The 23517-nt window shown below is 42.6% G+C and overlaps 1 protein-coding gene across 5 annotated transcripts in view; it reads right to left on the bottom strand.

The window, feature by feature from the left end:
- Window positions 1-2456: 2456 nt before the first annotated feature.
- Window positions 2457-23517, bottom strand: part of KCTD1 (potassium channel tetramerization domain containing 1) — a 163555-nt gene continuing 142494 nt past the window's right edge. For 4 of the 5 annotated variants that reach the window (XM_033933820.1, XM_033933819.1, XM_033933817.1 and 1 more), the window contains 2 exons: window positions 16147-16452; window positions 2457-3764 (listed from right to left, as the gene is read on the bottom strand). In XM_033933820.1, coding sequence (XP_033789711.1) covers window positions 3606-3764; window positions 16147-16452 — 465 coding nt within the window. In that variant the 3' untranslated portion in view covers window positions 2457-3605. Of the gene's footprint in view, window positions 3765-16146; window positions 16453-23517 lie in introns of those variants that run through there. The other variant, XM_033933818.1, reaches the window with a different exon arrangement.

Here is a 23517-nt window from a genome sequence, read left to right as displayed (position 1 = left end):
CAAATAATTTGTAGTGTATAATTGTTACATAAATAAATATTTTGTTCAAGTATTTTAATAATTCTATAGTCTAAGTTGCATCTGTACATTATTTAGAAAACTGTGAGTTTTGAAATTAAGTTATCACTTTAGTTAAAAAAAAGCCCTGCAAAAAGATAAAAAAATTCAAAATTACCAAGATGAGCCCACACTATCTACAGCAGTGAAAATTATGAAATTTAAGCTGAATTTTCAGATGGTCCCTTGATAGTAACTGAGGTTACAGATATCTCAAGCATTTATTAATAAACTGCATCTGTGACACGGTTGCTCTGCGCCAATATTCCAATTTTAACCATGACTCATGACAATGGTTACCAGTGGTAAACCAGTCATATTTAGGGTCCCCTTTTATAAAGCCATGGTAGCGCTTCTCCTGCAGCAAAAGCACCAAAACCTATAGGAATTGAATGGGCTTTGGTGCATTTGACACAGGAGAAGTGTTACCGCAGCTTTGTAAAAGGGGCCCTTAGAGAGAACAAAATACAAGTGAGGATGGGGTAAAGAGCACAATTTATCTCTTCTATCACAGAGAAATTTTCTTATAATGCTTTGTGGAAACATGGCACTGCTAAAATATCACTATATGTATCTATCAGTGCTAAATGTGAAACAATGATAATGCAAGTTCAATCAACAAAAAGAACAGTTCATGTGAAGATTTTAAAAAGCCAATATTTAAGACTAGTTTTGGTCTTAGAATGCAAACTGTGGTCTTTACTTGAAAACTACAATTAAATTGTAGATCAAGTTTAAGCTAGGAGACAGCCATAATAAAGAAATCAGATGAAAATCACAAAATGCAATTACTGTTACATGCAGAATCAAATATTTGAGCACTATTCAATAAGTTAGGATTACATTGCTCTGGCCAGTATTTCTCTCCTGCACTAAAGAAGGGTTGATTAATTATATTCTACTCCCAGGGAAATTCTTCACAAATTCTGCATTGCATGGTTAAGCTAAGCAGAAGTCCCCATCAGTGCAAGTGTCTTCATAGGGATCAGGAAGAATAAAAAACAACTGCTACATGGAACACAAGGAAGCAGCAGTGCCCATAGGACCAGTGCTAGATATGATGATGCCCAGGACACATAGTAGGGAGGGGGCCCCCAAAGCTTGCTTGCAGGTTACAGGTTATCCCTCTTTCAACTTCAGGCAGGACTGGGACCCCCAGTGACATGGGGGTCAAGGGCAATGCCCCGTTTGCCCACTCCTAATGTCGGCCCTGAATGCCTGCAACAAGCCCCATGATCAAAATGAAATTCAGCACAGCAGCAGCCCTTTGGAGAATAAAGAGGCTACAGAGGCAACACTGGGAGGGAGCAGCAAAAGATGCAAGGGAGCTAGTGAGTACAAATCTTTGGGCAAAGATATGCAGAGAAGGAAGAGCAGAAGGATAAAGTGAGAGAAAGCTGGAGTGGATGTTAAACTGGCAGAAAGGGAGAAGCTGGGGTGTATGTTTGTGTGTGTTTTGGCGATGTTCACATCGAAAGGTGAGAGAGAAATGGAAAGAAGAGACATGGGGAAATTCTGCACAAAGTTTTTACAAAATTCTGAATCTTTAACTGCTTATTTCTATATTGCATCTTATTTTTTGTCATATAACACAATATAATCATTACCACTTGAGTTATTATGTGCAGAATTTTATAGAATTCTAAAATACTGTTAGTAGGATTTATGGTTTTGCTTGCTCAGATTTCTCCCAAGAATAACATTCAGCTTTTGATATGCAAAACCATAGCCCAATACTGCCAAAATTCTTGTAACAAATGGTGAGATCTTTGTCCCCTAATAGTGTTTAAGCACACAAGTCTCAATCAACCATTATTTGGCTCAAATCAATGCAAGACAATATTTCTTCACAGAAAATGTGGTCAATAAACAGAACAGCCTCTGGGTGAAGGACAAAAACTGTACTAGAATTTAAAGTGGCCCAGGACAAACATAAACGTTTCTTAGTTGCAAGGAGCTGAAAATAAAGCCAAAATGGTGACCTTTGTAGTAAAAAGTGGAAAGGGTAAATGAGCAGACCAGATAGGTCCTATATTCATCATCTGCTCTCCTGTTCTTATGCTGCTTCAATGCTCATGTCGTATGGGGAGAGGGAAAGTTCTCAGAAGCATTACACTGCATATGATAGCTTTAAAGAAATGGCTCACATTGTCATGGACCTGAACCAGTTTATAATGTGTCTTTAACTAATCAAAATATTTAGATCATTTTAAGATTTTCTTTAATGCTTGCAGTGTTATAAAATTGTTCTCTTTATATTCAGTAGTTTGATCTGTACTCCTCAAAGACACTGTTTTCAAAAAAATTATACCCAAGTTTCAGTAGGACATGCTGAATGGGGCACAAAATATTACAACCTTTTTGTGGTATGTAAGATATTGTTCCTTCATCATTTGCTGTATGATTTATAGTTTTATTCACAACCTCATACTATCCAAGGACTGCAATTTCAGCAACACTTACATTCAGGATCTCAGAATAATGTAATACTTGAATCTCACACAATGGATACTCAATGAAAATCATATTTGGCCTAGTAAGTAGACACCAAAGGAATTCAATGGGTAAAACAGGCACACACTAGCCATATTAACTGCTTGATGGTCAATCTCAGCCAGTTTCAAAAGGATTTTGTACAACTTTCTCCCTGTCTGATTTGGAATTGTTAGGAACAGCCCCACCAAAGTGGGAATGAAGAACTGAATAGCTTGGGGGCCCTTTTATAAAACTATGGCAAGTACTACACAGCCCAATCAATTCTTATAGGTTGTGTCGCATTTGCTGCACCAGGACTCGCTACTGCAATTTTATAAAAGGAACCACTGGACTCTAGCCCCTTGAGTCCATGTAGAGTAACAAAGCAAGCATAAAACTAGTCTCAGGTTTTGTGGTTTGTTTGTTTTTTTTGTTTTTTTTCAAAGAGCAATACATTATAAAATGTGGAAAATTGTAGGAAAGCAGCAGCAGAAGCAAACTAGAGCCAACTGTACAAGGAATAATTCTGGCACCGTTTAAAAAAAAAAATAATAATTTTAAAAACAAAATAATCTTTAGGTCTGTGATAACAGTTAAAACCTTTGTACAAACTACATTTAAAATTCAGTCTGCTAACTTTGAAATGCAATGTGCTCATGAATGTTTTACATGCCCAATCACCTTGAAAGAGACAAAAAAAACCAATCTCCATATCCAAACTGTTTCAAAAGGTATAAAAAGTGTCATAAGTGTTTTTTTTTTTTTTTTTTTAAATAAGAAAGAATTTTTGAATATTCTTCTTTGCATGTATTTTACTTGGTAAGTTGCTAAATGGTAAGCGCCTAGAATGCACGTCTTCCACCACAGCATCAGCATGTTGTCTCCCTCCTCTCTAGAAGAAACTTTTAAAAGTACATCTTTACGTTTATTTTGATTACTGCTACTTCCGATGTTGACCAATTATCAAGTGTAATGTCCTCTATATTTGACATGTCTATTCAGTTAGCTCCAAAATTAGTTCACTGTCCCAGCTGCACGTGAAATGTCCCATTTTGCATAAGCAGCACATCTAATTAGTCCAGTGGCTCTTGTTTTATCCGAATGACAGAAGGTGTACGAGATGTCCTTTTGAGTTCTCGCCTCAGTACATATTCACTAAATTGGGAAGAGTCCACCCCTCCTCCACAGGAGCCAACAATCTCAAAGCCTCTCTGTTGTAACCGCTCCAGAACCTGTGAGGACAAATGAAGGTAGACAAAATGTATGAAGAATGAAAAATACTTGGCAGCATACAGTTTTGCAAGTTGTGCACCTGTGACTATCAATTCACACTTCACTTCCAACCTAATATGCCCCAAATATCCCCCAAAAGTTATGATGACTTCAAAAATACAAATACACACTCATACCATTCTATATGTCTTCCCAAAAATATGTGTGCATAATCAGGGGCATAATCAAGACAAACGTCTAAGTCTGATTTGGATGTATAGCGCTAGACACCCAAAGTTGGCAGTGGGGAAATGCCCATTTTTGAAAATTACAGCTAGAATATTTTTTTTCGTGAAAATTGTCTATCTGGACGTCCAGGCTATTGTTCGTCCGGACTGCCAGATCATCCATCTTTATACCACATTTTCAACCAAAATTTCATCCAAGTCCCAAACACCAAGAACAAGACCATTTGGACGTGAGACGGGCCAATCTTATAATGCACTGGCCACGCAGACGTGGCAACAGAGCAGTGAGGCACCTTAGAGGGCACTACTGTGAACTTCACAAAAAGGGTGCCACAAACATCTCACCAGAATTCCCTTATAGGTTATAGTGAGCCCCCCAAAACTCACTATACCCACATATCTACAACCCCCAATAGTCCTTATGGCTGCAGCTGGCACCTATATGGCAGTACAGTAGGGTTTTAGGGAGGTTTTGGTGAGTACAAATGTTCCACCATAAATGTAGTGGTTAGAATGACTTATGAGCCTATAGTTCACTAGCCCACCCCCTACCCTCACCCCCCTGGCTAAGACACTTGTGTGCAGCTCTATTAGGCTTTCCTATACCAGGTGCTGATGTTCTGGAGACAGGTATGTACTTTTTTATTCTGATCTTTGTAGGTTTGTGAGGGGGTCAGTGAACATTGAGGAAGTGTGTGTGTGGGTCTTTACTTTGTTTCTGGAGTGATTATCTGATCACTTTGGATAACTTTTTGGCACTTATACCTGTTTTTATATTGTCTAACTCACAATGTTTAAGTTTCGTCCAGGATGTCTAGTAAAACATTTGATTATCCCTGCAGGATGACTAAGTCTAGGGCGGTCCCCATCCGCCCATATACTGCCCTAACCATTCCTCCAGATATGCCCCTTTTAGCTCTGGGTGCACAGTCTGATTCAGAGGCCTAAAAAGTCCCATGACACATCCAAAAAATTGGTTTGATTATCAGCACTTGGACAATTTGTCTTTTAGGTTGGCCAAGTGCTGACTTGGGTGGGTTTTTAGATGCGTTTAAGTTTTGATTACGAGCCCCAAACTGTATATATACACATACATACATACATATGTCTCCAATCATGGCACATGGGCTTATGCGCATCTGAAAAGCTGAAAGCTATGCCTTTGGTAGTTTCATTACCAGCAGGGCCTTCCAAGGCAGACAGGTTTCAGTGGAGTTGTCAGACTAACGTTGTACTGTACCACTCATATGGGCAGTAGCAGATGGGCAGTATAGGAGGCAGAGGATCGCGTTTGATGTGACAACGGTGACATTAAATTTATACTGCATAGAAGAAAGGCCCAGCAATCTACTTCTGTATTCTGCCACAAAAACTTGATGATATTCATCAAGTTGCTAAGACTCATGCCAAACAGAAATATTAATGGAGCTAAAATAATACCCCAAAATGTCTTAGCAATAGATTATTCTTCATACTTTAAAAAGTCTGACTGGCATCCAGCTGACAGATTTGGAAACGAACATTCAGAGTGAGACAGTAGGCAGATGAGGGAAATGACAGGGTGAGGGTCTAGAATGACACACCAATCTACTAGAAAATATATTAGCAAGATAAGAACCTAATCTCTTTTTCTAATGCAATAGCTGTGTCATTCTGGATGTACTCAAGCAGTCCCAGAAATCAAGGGCGGGATAAGCAGAGCCCTCCCTTGCTACTACATCCACTCTGTAAAACTAGGCAAATGTATGTAGAGTGGATCAAGATGCAGCCCTACAAATCTCAGAGGAGACTGCCCTAGCTTTGGCACACAATGAAGCTACACTTCTAGAATTCACCTTTTCGGAAACAGGGAATTGTTGCCCACAAACAATGTATGCTGATGAAAGGGCCCTGTGGATCCATGTGGAAATCTTGGCTTTGAAAGCCGATGCACCATGCCTAGCTGGATTTGTTAGCACAAAAAGATGATCAGATAGCCTGACATGGAACACCAAAACCCCTTTGGTATAAAGGAAGGAATGGTACGAAAGAGACTTCAGTTTCAGTGAATTTAAGGAAAAGCTCTCTGCAAGAAAGAGCCTAACTCAGAGACCCTTCTTGATGAGATAATGGCCAGCAGAAAAACCATTTTGAGCGTCAGATCCATCATGGACGCTTCCTTCAGAAGCTCGTATGGAGCTTGGCTGACCCTGCAAAACCACGTTAAGATCTCAAACATACGTCCAGATGAGATGCTAGTGTACATCTGCAGTCTTGAGCCCTAAAACAAGAGAGTCCCGCTACTTGGATTCTAAGGGACCTTTGTCAAGGCCAGTCTGAAGGAAGGCTAACACCAAAGAGACTGGAGCAGAGAATGGCTCGTCCTCTTCCTGGACGCACCAGCACTGGACAGTTTCCCAAGCCTTAGCAGAGGCTGAGACTGTTGTCAGTTTTTTAGACATTCAGAGTAGCAATAACTACCTCTGAGTACTCCTTGCACACCAACGCCTCGCGCTCAAGAGCCATGCCATAAAAGCAAAGCAATCTAGATCATCTGTGACTACTTAACTTTGAGAAACGAGGTCTGGTTGCACTTGTAGCCTCAGACCGGGTATGGTCTGAAGATGTACTACATCTGCAAAGAATGGTTTGCGTGGCCAACCTGAAGCTACATGAATGGCCCTTCTCTGATGGCTTGTGATCCTGTGGAGGATCTGTACCTATCATGGGTCAGGGAGGGAGCACGTACCACATCTTACTCTGCGGCCACAGCTGGATCCGTGTGTCCAGACTTACACTTCCGGGAACGGACCTTCGACTGAAGAATCTGTCCACCTTTTCTTTTTGTGCTGTTGCCATGAGGTCGAATGTTGGGCGACCCAGCAACGAACAATGGTTTAGGAGACTGATGCAGACAGAGTCCACTCACTCTGAGCCAAGGTCTGTCTGCTGAGGAAATCGGCTTGGACATTGTCCTCTCCCACTACGTGAGCTGCTGAGAGCATCTGAAGATGAAGTTCTGCCTATTTGAATAGTAAGCAGGCTTCCAAAACCCAACTGGGCACTCTTGGTACCTCCCTAGTGGTTTGGTCAGAAAAACCAGGAGGTTCTCCACAATCCAAACAAGATCAAACAAACCAGAAGTGTTGGTGTGCAGTTTATTCAACAGTCATAAAAAGTCTGTGCGGTGGCTCGACACACGTGCTTTGGCCAATGTGGCCTGCCTCAGGAGCCTTATTCAAAATATTCAATAACTTGATGCAGCCTATAGTGAATGATACACCTCATAGAGGTGTTAGGGATTCAAATGAAGACACCGTAACGGTCTATGATAAGCAGATGATGATCAGTGCATAGAACCATGTAAAGAATTGATGAGTATACTTATTCAAAATATTCAATAACTTGAATGAGGAAGCTTATAATGAATGATACACCTCATAGAGGTGTTATGGATTCAAATGAAAACACCGTAACGGTCTCTTGTTTGTATGCAGAGACTGTTACGGTCGTGTAGCAACAGTATTTTGTATCATCTGAAGTCTCTGCAGACTGACCTTTGAAAGGCCCAGATATACTGATATGCAATAATCCAGCCTTGACAGGATGATTGATTGAACCCAGACAGAGAAGTGTTGCTGATGAAAAAATGCTCTCTCTTCTCAAAGTGCGATGGCTGGAAAAGCACTTTTTTAATGAAAGAGTTTAATTGATCCTGAAAAGTAAGTAAGGAATCAATGACGATACCCAATATTAACGAGGAGAACTCAATTTTCAGAGATTCTCCCGACTCTAAAAATCATAGCAGGGGGAAGAGAATCTAATTTTGGGCCTAGCCATAAAAGTTTAGTCTTGGCAGCATTTAATTTCATCTGAACCATCATTACCCATGCCCGAAGTTTAGTAATACAATGGTTAATATTAGGTGTCAGATTAACAAGATCTGGATCAACCTCAAGTAGTATAAAGATGTCATCAGCATACGTTAATAAGGTTTCTCAAATACTCAAATCGTAATATTTCAGTGTACTCATGTAGATTTACACAAAATTGGAAATAGTGGAGAGCCCTGAGGAACACCACAGAGGGCTCTCCAAGATTTTGGAATTAAATCCTTCCAAATTAACTGAATAAGAACGGGAAGATATACATTTATCGAACCAATCCAGAACAACCTGATCAAGGCTAATTTCTGAGAGCGCATAATGCAGAATGTCATGATTAACTACATTAAAAGCTGCAGAGAGAACAAACTGAAGATAGCATGCTTCTTACATGAATGTAATTGTTGGATCTTTGAAAGAAGAGAAATCAAGAGTTTCTGAACTGAAATATGAACGGAACCCATGCTGAAAAGAGAACTTCTCCAGATAGCTTGAGGATTGACTAGCAACAATTGCTTCCATAATATGAGTTAAAAGGGGTATACACTTCTCTCTCTGAATCCGCAGTTTCAGCATCCGCAGATTCGGTTGTTCACAATTTTTTTTTTTTTTTGGGGGGGGGGGGAGTTTAATTTTTTGGGCTATTTTTAAGCCTTACCTGGTGGTTTAGCGGGTTTTCAGGGCAGGAGCGATCTTCCTAGGCTCCTGCCCTGTGCAGATCACTCATAGGAAATGGCTGCCATGAGCTCCCGTAGTCTCTTGAGACTACGACGGGAACTCCCCGCAGCCATTTCCTATGAGTGATCTGCACGAGGCAGGAGTGTAGGAAGATTGCTCCTGCCCCGAAAGCCCACTAAACCACCAGGTAAGGTCCAGGATGGTTTGAGTGAGAGTTTGTATTTAAAACACGGGAGGGAGGCGGGGGTGGATCAGAGCCGGCCGAGAAGTAATTTGTGATTTTTCATACTTCACAGTCTGGTTCTACACCTAACCCCCTTGGATACAGAGGAAGAAATGTATTGGCAATCGGTCTGTAATGGGAAGTGACAGCTATATCAAGATCAGGTTTTTTCAGAAGAGGGATGAGACTTATTATACCCATATAATGCAAAAAATATCCTATTTCTAAGCATAACTTAATGGTGTAATCATCCAATTAATCGCTTGAGATGGAATATTTGCGAATAGATAAGAGGGAAAAGGGTCGAGAATACATTTACATCTTATCAGTTTATCGCATAGTTTTGAAACTTGAGATTCAGATATGGGGTTAAATGAATACCAGAAATGATCTGCCGGAGTTGCCATTTTGCTACCCTTAAAATCCCTTAAGAAAAGATCAAAATCCACTACAGAGAAAGAGTTCCTAATAATAGTAATTTTGTCTTCAAAAAAAGAAGCAAGAGAATCTGCAGTGGGAAGTAAGACCTGAGAAGTTTTAGAATCGTGACTGGTTAGTGTACGCCAGAGTCTAAATAGAGTACTACTTTGGTTGTTGGAATTGGCGATTTTACCACCATAATAATTTTTTCTTGCTTTCCTTAATTCATAGGCCACTGCAGTAGCATTGTCTAAGAAGACTCAAACCGCCTGACCTTCCAAAGTTTTCTGCAGCTTCTGTAGTAAAGTCAGCCAACTGGCTTGAAGTTCCAGCCTGTCGACTGACCTCTTTCTCTGGGCGGTCAACCAATGACCCTGAAACAGCTGATGGTTGCAGTGTGCTCCGCAGCTGAAGAGACTGGCATCTGTCGTCACAATTACCCAGGAAGCTATGTGTAGTGGTATGCCTTTAGTCAGTGACTGAGGGCAGAGCCACCAGTCCATACTGGGCCGGACTTCCAGTGTTCAGGGCAGGGACCTCGGCAATAAGTCCGTTTGAGGAGACCAATGCGATAACATGTTTTGGAGAGAACACGTGTAAGCTTTTGCCCAGGGAACCACATCTACTGTGGCTGCCATGGAACCTAGCTCTTGAAGATAGTTTGGCTAGTAAGTTCGTTATCTGAGAGAAGAGCTTCTGTCTTGTGTGCCTCTGGAAGATAGACACGGCCATCCATCATGTTGAACAAGACACCTAGATATTCTGGGGACTGGGTCAGAGTCAGCTGGTTCTTTTGGAAATTTGCAATCCAACCCAAGCTCTCCAAAATTTGGATCACCTGAGACACCGCTTCCTGTCCTTCAGTGAATGATGGGGCCCTTATCAACCAGTAGTTCAGGTATGGCTAAACTAGTAAGCCCATCTTTCACAGGCGAGAAGCTACTACCACAATCACCTTGGTGAGAGGGGCAGTCACTAGTCCAACGGGAAGAGCCGAGAACTGGTAATGGTTTTCCAGAACAAGAAACCTCAGGATCTTTCCGTGGTCCTGAAATATGGGAATAGGCAAATAGACCTCGGTCAGATCAACCACTGTTATGATTGAACGAACTGTCTCATTGTGAAAGCACAGAACCTTGACTAGTGCATTGACATAAGCACCAGAATGGGTCTCCAATCGTCTGAGCCTTTCTTTGGCACAATGAAGTATATGGAGTATCTGTGTAAGCCTGAGTTTTCTGGCAGCACAGGTTTCATGGCCTGAATCTCTAACAACCTTCTCACTATAGCCTCCACCCCTTCTGCTTTTTCTGGTCACCCCGCTGGGGAGTCCACAAACCAGTCTGTTAAGGGCCGGGAGAATTCCAGCTTGTATCCACTCTGGATGATTTCCAGAACCCAGTGGTCTGAGAATATCTGCGCCCAGGCCTGCAGAAAGTCCCAGAGCCATCCCCCTATCTTGAGAGGGACTACTCCAGACCTGGCATCATTGTGTCTTTTTGGAAGATGATGAGGGACGGGAACCAGAGACTGGATTTGGCAGACCTCTGTCTGTATCCCTGAAAGGATCTCTGGAAAGTGGCTCCTAAGTATTGCCGAGATCACCTGGAACCACAAAAATTAGAGCACCCTGAGTATCTAGAAGTTCTGGGTCTGCTAAGATGTCAGATGACACTTTGCTACATTGGTTATGAGGTCATCCAGTCCTTTCCCGAACAACATTTGCTCTTTGAGAGTAGCTTTTGAGATGGAGTCACCACCAGCCCATTGTCTGATCCAAAGCCAAATCTTTGCTCATGACTGATGTCTTACAGAACATCTGCTACATAATCCACTTCTGCAAGTAAGAGCTGGCGTAAAGGTTTATTGCTCTTGTGCTCAAGATTCCGTAACCAGGTATGACAGGCACGGCTCACAACGATGCCACTATGACCACTTTGATTCCTAAAGCCAAAGCCTTTTGAACAGCCTCTTGAAAGTCACATCTACTCTGTGATCCTGCATATCCTTTAACACCACACCTCCCTCACTCAGCAGGGAGGTGCACTTTGTACCTTGTGCTACCAAGGAATCCACCTTGGGCTGAGTGAACAGCCAGTGACACTCCGGTGCCATCAGGTAGAGCCAAGCCATAGTCCTGGTAACTTTAAGGGACCCTTCCAGAGCATCCCAATGCTCTGTGACTAACACATAAATGTCAGGATGCTAGGGAAATGTAGAAGACTGAGGTCTCACTCCAGTCATGAAAGAGGAGGAAGCAGAGGGGACCTACAGGGGAGTCTTAAGTTTAACTCCAGAAGCAAATCAGTAATCAGGTCCAACAGAACTGTAGGTCTGAATAACCAGAGGATCATCCCCCGGATCGAGAGTCACCATGGGGTCTAACCTTGGATCCCCAGACAGGGAGGGTGCCTCTTGAGACAGTAATGGTATAGTAAGAGACCCATCATCACACAAATCTCCCTTGGAAAGGTCCCCTGGAGCCTGGCCAGCTGCAACCAGCAAGTAGATACACCCTGGGAGCCCCTGCTCACTTATGCGCTGTCTGAAGAGCTGCCAGACTACCCATTGGAAGGTCAGCTGTCCTGAAAGGCTTTCCATATCAAATTAACAAATTCTGTAGAAAATGCTGTACTAGGCAGTGTTGAGTCTCTTGAAGAGGACTTCAACTTGTGACTCTTGGGTTCCACAGCCTCCATGCCCTTGCACTTCGGATGACCACCATTCTGGGGTCCAAAAATGAAAATTGCCTCAACCACCGGTTTCTTGCCCATTCTGAGGACTCCATCCCTGTCAGTTCTGAGGCAAAATGAGGCGATTTGAAGCTTCTGGAGAACTTTGAAAAAACTGGGAATTCCAAGATGGCTACTGTGGCTGAGTTTTGGCACCAAAAACCTCTCAAAAATGGTAAAACAAAAACTGAAAAACTAGTTATTTTAGGATTTTTGAGGAGGGGGAACATGCAACAACCTTCAAAAATACCATTTGCAGAACACCCCCCCCAACAATTTTCCTCTTAGGCTGTAACAACTTTACTCACTGTGACCTGTGCTGGCAATGTAGGAGAATAAATCACTGCCTCAAACAGAAAATCCTTCTAGCGCTGAATCTTTGGGCTGCCAGTCTAACTGGTGTTTGACTGAACATCCAATTTCCACAGATGCACAAAAAAAAAAAAAAAAAATGGGGAGGGGGGAGTGAAACACAGCCGGAAAGACCACACTGAGTCCCCTAGAATAGCTAACAGCCTGTGCTCAAACCCCTGCAAGCAGTAGATAAGCAATGCTACCAGGGGATGGCCATGAGCTCCAAAAAGGCTTCCGCAGGCTGGCTAACAGGTACCACAAGGGATTGGCCTGTTAGCTGCAGACCTCAGCCAGCCTTTCCTACATGCAGGAAGAGCTGGATCCTTGACTAGGGGAGCTCCTGACACTGAAATATGAAGAAATATCTGGGGGAAAACACCCTCAAACAAACTACCAAAACTAAAGAAATAAGCAGAGTAGATCAGAAACACTCTTTCAGGCTCACGTACAGAAGGAAAAATCTGTAGAGGGCAGCAGAGCCCTCTGAAGTTGGAGGGATTCAGAAAAAATCTGGAGTGGATTCCTTCTGCAAAGACTTCTGAGCACTGCTTGTCCAGAATGACAGACCTGTTGCATTAGAAATTAAGGTTCTTTCATTGTTGGCAAATTGCACTGTTGAGGAACATGTCAGTGGGGATCTCAGTTTATATTTGAGTCCCCATTGAAGACAAGTGCGTTTGTCCTCTTCTTCTCACCCGATAACTGGAGCTACTGTCCACATGGCATTCCTGCCAATCTCCAAGGTGTCCTGCCTTGTCTGGCTCTGCCCCAGTCCCCTCTTCAGACCCACTGTAGGTTCCCTCCCCAGGCCTACCTCATAGCCCTGGTGGTCCAATTTTTATACTGAAAATGGCTGCCACAAATTTCAGCAGCAGTTTTGCAAAATTGCCATGGGAACGCTCAGCAACAATTTTTGGTACAGAGAATGCATAAGAGGATTGCTCCTGACCCAGCTTACCACTGCACCATCAAGGCTGTAAGGTAGATCCAAGGAGGAGCAGGGGCAGGACACCTCATGAATGCCAAATGACACGGGGAAGAGAGGGAAGGAGGGAGACAGAGAGATTACTTGACCCATTAGTTAACATTTCTGTCCCCCCATTTTAGGGGAAACATGTTATCTTGGTTTATATTTGGATGGGTTTGCATTTGAGTATATACAATACTCACAATATAGCCTTGCCGTTGCTGGACTTTCTTTGGCCTCATTCTTAAGTTTCCCTTTTGCCCTCTCAACAAGGATTAAGATTTTTTTTTCATTTAGTTGTATACATTTGTTAAGCTTTATCTTAGAAAAAAACAACTCTGCATTCCTTTAAGTTCTAGATATTTGTGCTGTGCCATAAAGTACATGTTTCAGTGCATATGGATTCTGATGATATTTAACAAAGTGGACCATGCAATTTATTCAGATTCTTAATATGATGGAAAGCTATATAGGAAAAATTATATTTTTAAAAACTCAGGATTACAAAGCAAATACAGTAGAATCTCAGGTAACTGGTATTCAAATAACCGGCACTCAACCAACCAGCAAAAAAATATAAAATTGTCTCCCACACTCCGAAGACAACGTCCAAAGTGATGCTCCTGTCTAGAGAATGACACAGGGACAAATTTTTCCCCGTCCCTGCAGAAACTCAATTTCCTCATTCCGTTCCTGCAAGTTCAGCCTTAACCGCACAAACCTTGAACACTTTATGATTTTAAAGTGTTTGAGGCTTCTGCAGATGAGACGGAATGGGGCAGGGACAGGAAAATAGCTTGCCGGGCAGGAAAATGAGTTCTTGAGGGGACAGGTAAAAATTGTCCCCGTGTCATTCTCTACTCCTGACCTAATAACCTTCCCTCCCTCCAGCCCCAGAGGCATCCACAGTCTCCCTCCCTCCAGTTCTCGAAGCATCGTGGCAGCCACAAATCTTCCTCCCTCTATTTCTGACAACCCCCCCTCTTCCTGCCCTCCTTCCATTCCTGAAGCAGTAGAGCTGGTCCTAACAACCCCCTCCCTCCCTCCCTCCCTAACTACATTCCCAAAGCAAGAGCCGGTCATGACAAACCCCCTTCATTTCCTCACCCGACGCTGTAGCGGCAGCCGGTGAGCAGAGAAAGCACTGGTAAACGGGCAGCTTCTGGCCAGCCCTAGTAGGCCTTTCCTCTGCCACGTTGGAAGTAACACAGCAGAGGAAAGGCCCTGCTGGAGCTGGCCAGAAACTGTTTACCGGTGCATCCTCTGCTTGTTGGCGGCTGCTACAGCATTGGGTGGGTAGGTGGGTGAGGGGGGGTTGTCAGAACCGACTCTTGTTGCTTTGGGAATGGAATTAGGGAGGAAGGGGGTTGTCAGGACCAGATCTACAGTTGTGAAAATGAAGGGAGGGAGGGGCTGTCAGGACTGGCTCTACAGCTTCAGGTAAGGGAGGGAGGGAGTTGGGGTGGGGGGGAGAAAGGGGGAAGAGAAAGTGGGAGAGAATGTGGAGAGAGGGAGAGAAGGGGGAAGAGAAAGTTGGAGAGAAAGACCGAGAAGAAGGGAAGAAGATGCTGTACCTACAAGTGGGGGTGGGGGGTTGATAGAGTGTGGTGGGAAGAGACAACCATTTTTACATTAACTCTCAAGTAACTACAAACTACAGTTAATCTGGCATCCATCCAATACCTATGGGTGCCGGTTAACTGAGATTCTACTGTACACTCCAGGTCAAAGGGGAAAAATCCCAAATACAGAGCACAATGGGTGGGATTGTGTTCCAAATAACTGGTGTTCCATTAACTGTTTCAAAAGTCTAGAGTTCAATATATTTTTTTAAATAATTGATTTGAGTTACAACCAACCAAAGGGCCCCTTTTATAAAGCATCGGTAGCAATTCTCCTGTGGCAAATGCATCAAACCCCACAAAAATTGAATGGGCTTCGGTGCATTTGTCAAGGGAGATCACTACCACAGCTTTGTAAAGGGGGCCCAAAATTACTGAAATTCAATTTGTATTTCACTCCTGGAGATGAACTGGAAACTTAAAATTGTTAAAAATGCCTCAGTTCCATTTTTCTTTTATAAAAACCAGGGCAATTTATTAAATTGCTAAAACAACCAAAATCCAAACACAGTAAGTGTGGAATTTGTACACAGCTTTAGATTCTAGATTAAGTAAATTATGCATATTTTATCAAACAATGAATAATATGGAAGTGCAAAGGACAGGGATACTATGTTAATTTCACAAAAGTTCTTTATTGAGGAGAGGCCTCAGATCCCCGTGCGTTGCCAGTGATTAACTATACAACGGCACTAGATAGGGAACTAACCTCATCGGCACTTTCCCCCTCCTGCCTAATTTTAAAATGATGTATATCAAAAAACTCTAAAAAAAAAACCTGATAATGAACTTAGCTTCAATTAGGCAGAGAGTTCTTATATCTCTCAGCTTCTGTTTTCTTTGCTGCGGTCCTTTCCTGCTGGACCGCAGCAAAGAAAACAGAAGCTGAGAGATATAAGAACTCCCTGCCTAATTGAAGCTAAGTTCATTATCAGTTTTTTTGAGAGTTTTTTGATATACATCATTTTAAAATTAGGCAGGGGGGGAGAGTGCCGATGAGGTTAGTTCCCTATCTAGTGCTGTTGTATAGTTAATTACTGGCAACGCACGGGGATCTGAGGCCTCTCCTCTATAAAGAACTTTAAATGTGTGACAGGGACAGAGTGGAGATAGGACAGAGTGGAGATAAGTCAGATATGAGAAAACTTCATCATTGTTTCTAATTAAGAATTTGAAAATTGAATATAAGGGAGGTATTTTGTGGATTTATGATTGATCTCTCTTTATCCTATATACATCGTTTTTGATACTATGTTAATTTCCCTGTTCACTTTTTGCACACTCAAAGGCATTACCTGGACTGAATTGAGGTGGCAGTATCCATTTAGTGGAAATCTGATGACATGCGTGGAATCATGGTTCCAGCCTGCATTAACAGAATTGCACATCACGTCACCAATTTCAGGAAACACTTCTTCTATCAGTGATTTGTCACCGCTCAAAGTGATCCTCTCCCCTAGATCTGGAGCAACTCGAACCACCAGACATTCGCAAGGCCTGGAGAACCGCCTGGACTCTCGATCCTGCTTCCATCTTTCTAATTCCATGAGCATAGGTTGAAGCTGGAAATATTTTGCTTCTTCATATAACAAACTGTAGTCCTAAACAGAAAGGCAAGACAAAATGCAAGTTATTTCACCATACACAGCAATACTAGTTAATGTTATCACTGGTACATCCATTAGCAAAACCCTTCTCATCGGCATCGCTAAAATACGAGTATACCAATGAAATCACATTCAGGAATCATTTACACTATTTTTCATTCAATGTTGGCACTTCTAATATGACTTGTAAAATTCAGTCTTCTCTATCATGAGATAACTATTAAAAATTATATCAATATAAGATAAAAGTATTTCTAAAGCAGATTTATAGCAAAAATGTTGCAGGTGTTCTCTGAGAATAGAAGGCATGTATTCTCACATGTGGGCAACGACATCCACGGAACTCAGTACGGACACAACCAAGTACACTGTTACTTTAAATTTTTTAGGGCAATGCCCGTATTGCGCACATGCCAGTTTCTTCCTGCCCAATGTTGGCTCATGAGACTTACAGTTCAGTAGCAAAGCTAAGAAGCCAACTAGAGGAGGTGGATGGATTGTGAGAATATATACCTGCTGTCCTTGGAGAATACCTACTACAAGTAAGTATCTTTGCTTTCCCAGAGGGCAAGCAGGCATTATATTCTCACATATGGGACTTCCAGATGCCAGGATCATGGCTCTGGATGAGAATAATGGATATATGAACGTTATGCTGGTAAAACCCAAAAGGGTTGGAGGGAAAATTGGCACTGAGGAAGTAAAAAGATTTTGCAGTTCACTGATTTTTTAAACAGACTATCTCTCCTAGAGTTTTGTTGTTAAAAGTAATGAGAGGTGAACGGATGGATTGAGAACCAAGCAGCCACTTTCCAGATGTCCTTAATAGAGATGGAGTAGAAATGAGCTACTGAGGCAGCCTTAGGTTGGAAACTGTGGGCTGCTAACTGGCCCTGCAGTCAGCTCAGTCTGTGTATATGCGAAGGAGATACAGTCCACCAGCCAAGTAGAAATGGTTTTTCATGGTAACAGGAATTCCATGTCTGTTAGGATCAAGAGCCACAAAGAGCTGGGAGGATCCGTTTAGTCTGGTCCAGAAAGCATGCCAGAACATGTTTGCAGTCCAAGGTGTGAAAAACTGCTTCTCCAGGATGGGAATGTGACAGATCTGATCTCACTCACTCATTAAAGGGCAAGCAGTACAATGAGTGCATTTAGATAATCCAACCCTCCCTCTTTCCTTCATAGACCACACATCTGCCGGACACAGCAGATCTCTTAGATTCCTATTACAGGAAAATGTTATTTTACAATCCAAATTCTGGCAATTTCATTTAGTTTGCATCATAGGCCATAAGGTTTTAATTTTTCTCCCCAATCGCTGAGATATATTTGAAAAAAATGCAGAATGCACGCTATAGACTCATTACCATCATGTTTAGGTCTATATTGTAGCAATTGCTCTCGAGCACTGAACCTAGCTCTTTTATAAGCTTTAGAAATGACAGATTTTGGATAACCCCGCTGTTCATATTTACATGTAAACAATTGAGCTTTATTCGTAAATTCTTCAGTTGAATGGCATATTCTTCTATAACGAAAGAATTGAGATACAGGCAAATTATTCTTCAACGTGCTGGGATGCATACTAGTGTACCGCAACAAAGTATTCCTATCTGAGGGCTTTGTATAAATAGATGTTATCAATCTCCCACTATCTTGAATAATTAGTAATCTTGTGAGAGAGAAGTTTAAATATCTACATGACGTAAATGCGCATGAGTCAAGTCTCTTCCATTTGGCAGGAAGATCTGGAATGAGAGGGCACAAGTTAAAGGGAGACAGGCTCAGAAGTAATATAAGGAAATACTTTTTTTTACAGAAAGTGTGGTAATTTTTTTTTTTATAGTATTTATATACCACTTATAGCCTAAGTGATTTACATTCAGGTACTCAAGTATTTTTCCATATCTGTACCAGTGGGCTCACACTCTATCTAATAATGTACCTAGGACAATAGGTACATTAAGCTCCCAGGCAACAGGTAGATGCTTGACAAGTGTCTTAGTGTGGGAAAGTCCCTTCATAAATCTAGAAATTATGGAATGAACAGATAATGGCTTCTTGTCCAAGGGGAAGCGGAACACACTGATAGCACTGAGATGTACTCGAACCAAACTGGTTTTGAGACTAGACAATGAGATGTGAAAAAGGTAGTCAAGGACAATGGAAGTGGACATGTGCCTGGGTCAAGACAATGCATGACATACTAGGAAGAAAAATCTCATCTATTTGAAGCAACGTGACGTTAAGTGGAAGGTTTCCAGGTGCTTCAATGACAGAAGAGACTGCAGTCAAGAGGCAAAAGGCATTTACTTGCTTGGTGAAAGAAACCACACTGTTATGAGTGAGGGCTGAGATGAAGGAGGGATCCATCATTCTGGGAAAGGAGTGTTGGGAATGGCTATAACTTGCACAGTTCCTTGGACAAGAGTTCAAGGAGGAGTGGAAACCAAGGCTGATGTGGCAAATGAGGCGCTATGAGGATGGTGTCCTGATCCTAGCAAAATTGAAGAAGACAGTTTTTCCCAATAAGAGGAATTGGAGGAAATAAATAAGGAAGGCATCAGATATCATACGATTAAGGGTACAAAGTCTGGAGCAGAATAGCGGAAGTTTGTTGTTTGGGGAGAAGTGAAGAGATCTATGTCCAGTGTTCCCCAGTTGGAAGACGGCTGTATTGAGAGACCACTCATGAGGTTGAAGAAGTCTGTTCAATTTGTCCACTAATACAGCGTTTCTCAACTTGGTCCTGGAGTACCCCCTTGCCAATCAGGTTTTCAGGATATCCAAAAATGAATTTGCATAAACTTGATTTGCATACACTGCCTCCATTATATGCAAATTTCTTTCATGCATATTCATTGTGGATATCTTGAAAACCTGACTGGCAAGGGGGTACTCCAGGACAGAGTTGAAAAACATTGTGCTAATACATGTAAACTGCTTTGAGAAGTTTGTTGAGAGCAGTCATCATGTCCATATCTGGAAAGGGGACTGCTCTCAACTGTAATCCAGGAGATTACACCATGAAGTGAAGCATGTCTATTTGAGTTGATAGCATTGTTGAGTAGGCGGTTTCTAGAAGCAGCTATAATAGCTTGTACTGAGTTTGAAAGATTAAAATCTGCTAAAGTCAGGTCGAGAGGTAATAAGTTGTTAGGTGCAGATATTGCAGATTGGGATGTAAAAGAGATCCTTGAATGAGTGAGAAGAGATGGAAAAATCTGTAATGGAACTAGATCCTTGACAACTAGTTGAAGTAGAAGGGAGAACCAAGGTTGTCTGGGCCACCAAGGAACTATTAGGATCATGGTGGCTGACTCTTTTTTTGAGCTTGACTAACGTCTTCAGAATTAGAGGAATTGGTGGAAATGCATGTAGGAACTTGTGACCAACATAGAAGAAATGATGAGGAGAATAGTGTCTGGAGCAGAATTGAGGCAACTTGTGGTTGTGGGGAGATGCACTGGTCTTTCACCTAAGGGCCACCTCGTGAGCGGACTGCTGGGCACAATAGACCACTGGTCTGACCCAGCAGTGGCAATTCTTATGTTCTAATAGGTTTATCTGAGGAATTCCCCCAAAGTGAGAATACGTGGCACAAGACTTGGAGTTGAGAGTCCACACATACATCTGACGAGATCTGCTGAGTTTATCGGCCAGGGCATTCTGTTTGTCTTGCACATATATGGCTTTGAGAAATATATTTTGAGGAATTTCCCAGTTCCAAATATGCTTGGCTTCTTGACACAGAAGAAGAGAGCCCATTCTCCCTTGCTTGCTGATGTAGTACATGGCCACTTGATTGTCTGTTCAAACAAGGAGGACTTGGCTGGAAAGTCGATCCTGAAATGTTTTCAGGGTAGATTGCCCGCAGTTCTAACAAGTTGATATGAAATGTCTTCTTTTGAGCAGACCAGAGTCCCTGAGTCCAGAGGCCGTCCTGGTGAGCTCCCCATGCATACGTGGAGGTGTCCATTGTGAGTACTTTCTGATCTGGAGGAATCTGAAATAGCAATCTTCTGGAGAGATTTGCTGGAGTCAACCACCATTGCAGAGATTCATGAAGAGGTGAGGTGACTTTGATTCTTTGGGATAAGGAATCCTTGGCCCGAGACCACTGAGAATCTAGGCTCCACTAAGCTGATCTGAGATGAAGTCGAGCGAAGGGAGTTACATGAACTGTGGATGCCATGTGACCCATGAACCTCATCATTTGTCTTACAGAGATGTTTTGTAGAGAGGACACATGATTGCAAAGTTGAAGCAAGATATTTTGTCTTTGTTGGGGTAAGAAAACTTGTAGAAGAATCATGTCAAGCACGGCTCCTATAAATTCCAACACTTGAGAGGGTTGAAGATGAGACTTGGGAAAACTGACTTCGAACCCTAGAAACTGGAGAAAAGTTATGGTCACTTGTGTAGCTGATTGCACTACTTGAGGTGATGCTGCTTTTATTAACCAATCGTCTAGATATGGAAACACTTGAAACCCATTGGTATGTAGGGTTGCTGCTATTACCATTAGGCACTCTGTGAATACTCTTGGAGATGAAGCAAGGCTGAATGGCAGAATTTTGTATTGGAGATGATGATTTACATGAAAATGAAGAAACTTTATGTGGTTCAGATGTATGGAAATGTGTGTGCAGGCCTCTGAGGTCTAGACAGCACAGCTAATGGTTTTGTTCTAGAAGTGGGTACAAAGTCTCCATAGATAGCATGCAAAACTTTTCTTTTACTAGATATTTTTTTAGAGCTTTGAGGTTGAGAATGGGATGATGACCTTCTGGTCTTCTTTGGAATTAGAAAATACCTGGCGTAGAACCTGATTTTTCTGCAACGGGGATACTAGTTCTATGGCAAATAGAGCTTTATTTTTCTTAAGAAGGGATGTCAGTTGAGATGTGAAAGAGGACTCTCTAGGAGGGTTGTTTGCAGGAATGGTAATAAAATTAAGAGAGCAACCCTCCTGTATGACTGAGGACCTAGGTGTCTGTGGTAATGAGAGTCCAGTGCTGATGAAATAAGAGAAGTCAGCCTCCGATGGGTTGGGTAGGTGGCTGAAATGGGGGAACTGCGGCTATGCTCTCTAAAAGCATGTCAAAAAGAAAGAGATGGTTTTTGAGGAGCTGAAGTCTGAGGCTTCTGTGATTTCTGCCTCTTCTGTTGTGGTGGTTTGGAAGAGGATGATGTGATTGTATAATGCCTCTTAAATGCAGAGGAAGTAGGTCTCTGGTAAGACTTAGATGGCCGAGTCTTAGCCTTAGACTCCGTTAAGGTGGTCCAGCTATGTTCATATCGCGTAAGTTTTTGGGTAAAATCCTCTACTTTGTCCCCCATAAAGTTCTTCACCAAGACAGGGAATATTTGTTTACCAAGACAGGGAATATTTGTTTAACGATCCTGAATTTTAATGTCCATGTCAGAAACTTGCAGTCATGTAAGACGTCTCACAACAGACATAGCCGATGCTCTGGATGTCGCATCAAATGCATTAAAAGCTGCGAGTAGTCTCATGGAACTCTGGAAGACGCTCAGATGGGATATATTATTTAAAATCAGCCAACTTCTTTATAAGTTGTTTAAGATAAACTGACATATAGAAGTTATAGCTGAAAACTCTTAGGGTCAACATAGAGTTTTAGAAGAGACGGTACCCAAACTTGTCCATGGTGCGACCTTCACATCCTGGTGGTGCAGTAGCATATGCTCTGATACTGGAGGATTTTATAAGAGTGGATTCAACCAGCAAAGACTGATGTGGCAATTGTGGCTTATCAAAAACATGACAAGATTGGAGCTATGGGAAGGGTGAGGAGTCTCTCTATTCTTAAACAGAGCTTCCCTTAAGTAGATTGTGAAGAGGCAATTTGAGAGGCTCTTTAGGAGGTCTATCAAAATCTAACGCCTCAAGGAGTTCCACTCTGGGTTCAAAGTCTGACTCCAGTTTAACAGGCAAAGCTTTCCCCATCTGCCCGATAAATTTAGTGAAAGATAGTTCTTCTAGAGGAGATCTGCGTCTTGGCGGTGGAGGAGATGGATCTGATGGGATATCATATGACTGGAATAGATAATGTGGGTTAAAGATCAGTATCAATACCTTGCACAGAAAGATCAGAATCAACTTCTCCAACTCCAGGAGATTCTCCATAGGAGGAGAAGGATTCTTCCTGGTCTGAGGAGTACAATAACTTGTGAGAGCATTGAGAAGAGCTTCTTCAATTATGTCGGTACCAGTCAGATGAAGATAAACACGAAGATCGACATTGAAAATGTGCTCTGGACTTACATCAAGGTGAATGTGAAGCAGTACCATGCGATGCTTGCTTGGATTTTAGATTTTAGCAAAGCCTTTGACAGTGTTCCACACAGACGTGTAATAAATAAACTGAGTGACCTAAGGATGGGTCCCAAAGTGACGGGCTGGGTCAAGAACTGGTTGAGTGGAAGGCGACAGAAGATAGTGATCAATGGAGCTAACTCTGAGGAAAGGGATGTTACCAGTGGTGTGCCTCAAGGTTCTGTTCTGACGTCAGAGGAGGGGTGGGAAAGTGATACAGGAAACAGCTCCGAAGCCGTACAAAAATCGCTAGCACCGCGATCTTGTTTGCAGGCTGTTCCTCGAAGGTAAAAAGTGCGGGGAGGCCAGGGGGGAAGCCGGACCCCAGTGGGAGGCCAGGGAGAACATGCAGGCCTTCCGGGGGGGAGTGAGCAGTCCTTCGGGGTGGAACAGGCAGGCAGGCAGGCCTTCAGGGGTGGGATGCAGGCTTTTAAGGGAGGGATAGGCCTTCAAGGGGGGGAAAGGCCTTCAAGGGGGACAGGCAGGCCTTCAGGGATGGGATAGGCCTTCAAGGGGGGGGGGACAAGCCTTTAAGGGGGAAACAGACCTTTAGGGGTGGGGTGCAGGCCTTCAGGGGGGACAGACCTTAAGGGGAGGGGGCCCTGGTGTAGAAGTACACAGAGGGAGGGAAGGGGGGTTCAAAGAGATATGCATATGCTGGACTTTGGGGAAGAAGAAATGGGTCTGAAAATAGAGAAGGAGAGAGATGATGG

This window comes from Geotrypetes seraphini, chromosome 2 (genome assembly GCF_902459505.1).
Source record: "Geotrypetes seraphini chromosome 2, aGeoSer1.1, whole genome shotgun sequence".
NCBI classification, from domain to species: Eukaryota; Metazoa; Chordata; class Amphibia; order Gymnophiona; family Dermophiidae; genus Geotrypetes; species Geotrypetes seraphini.
Note: the sequence above shows the minus strand (reverse complement) of the source record. Positions and strands in the feature narration are given on the sequence as shown.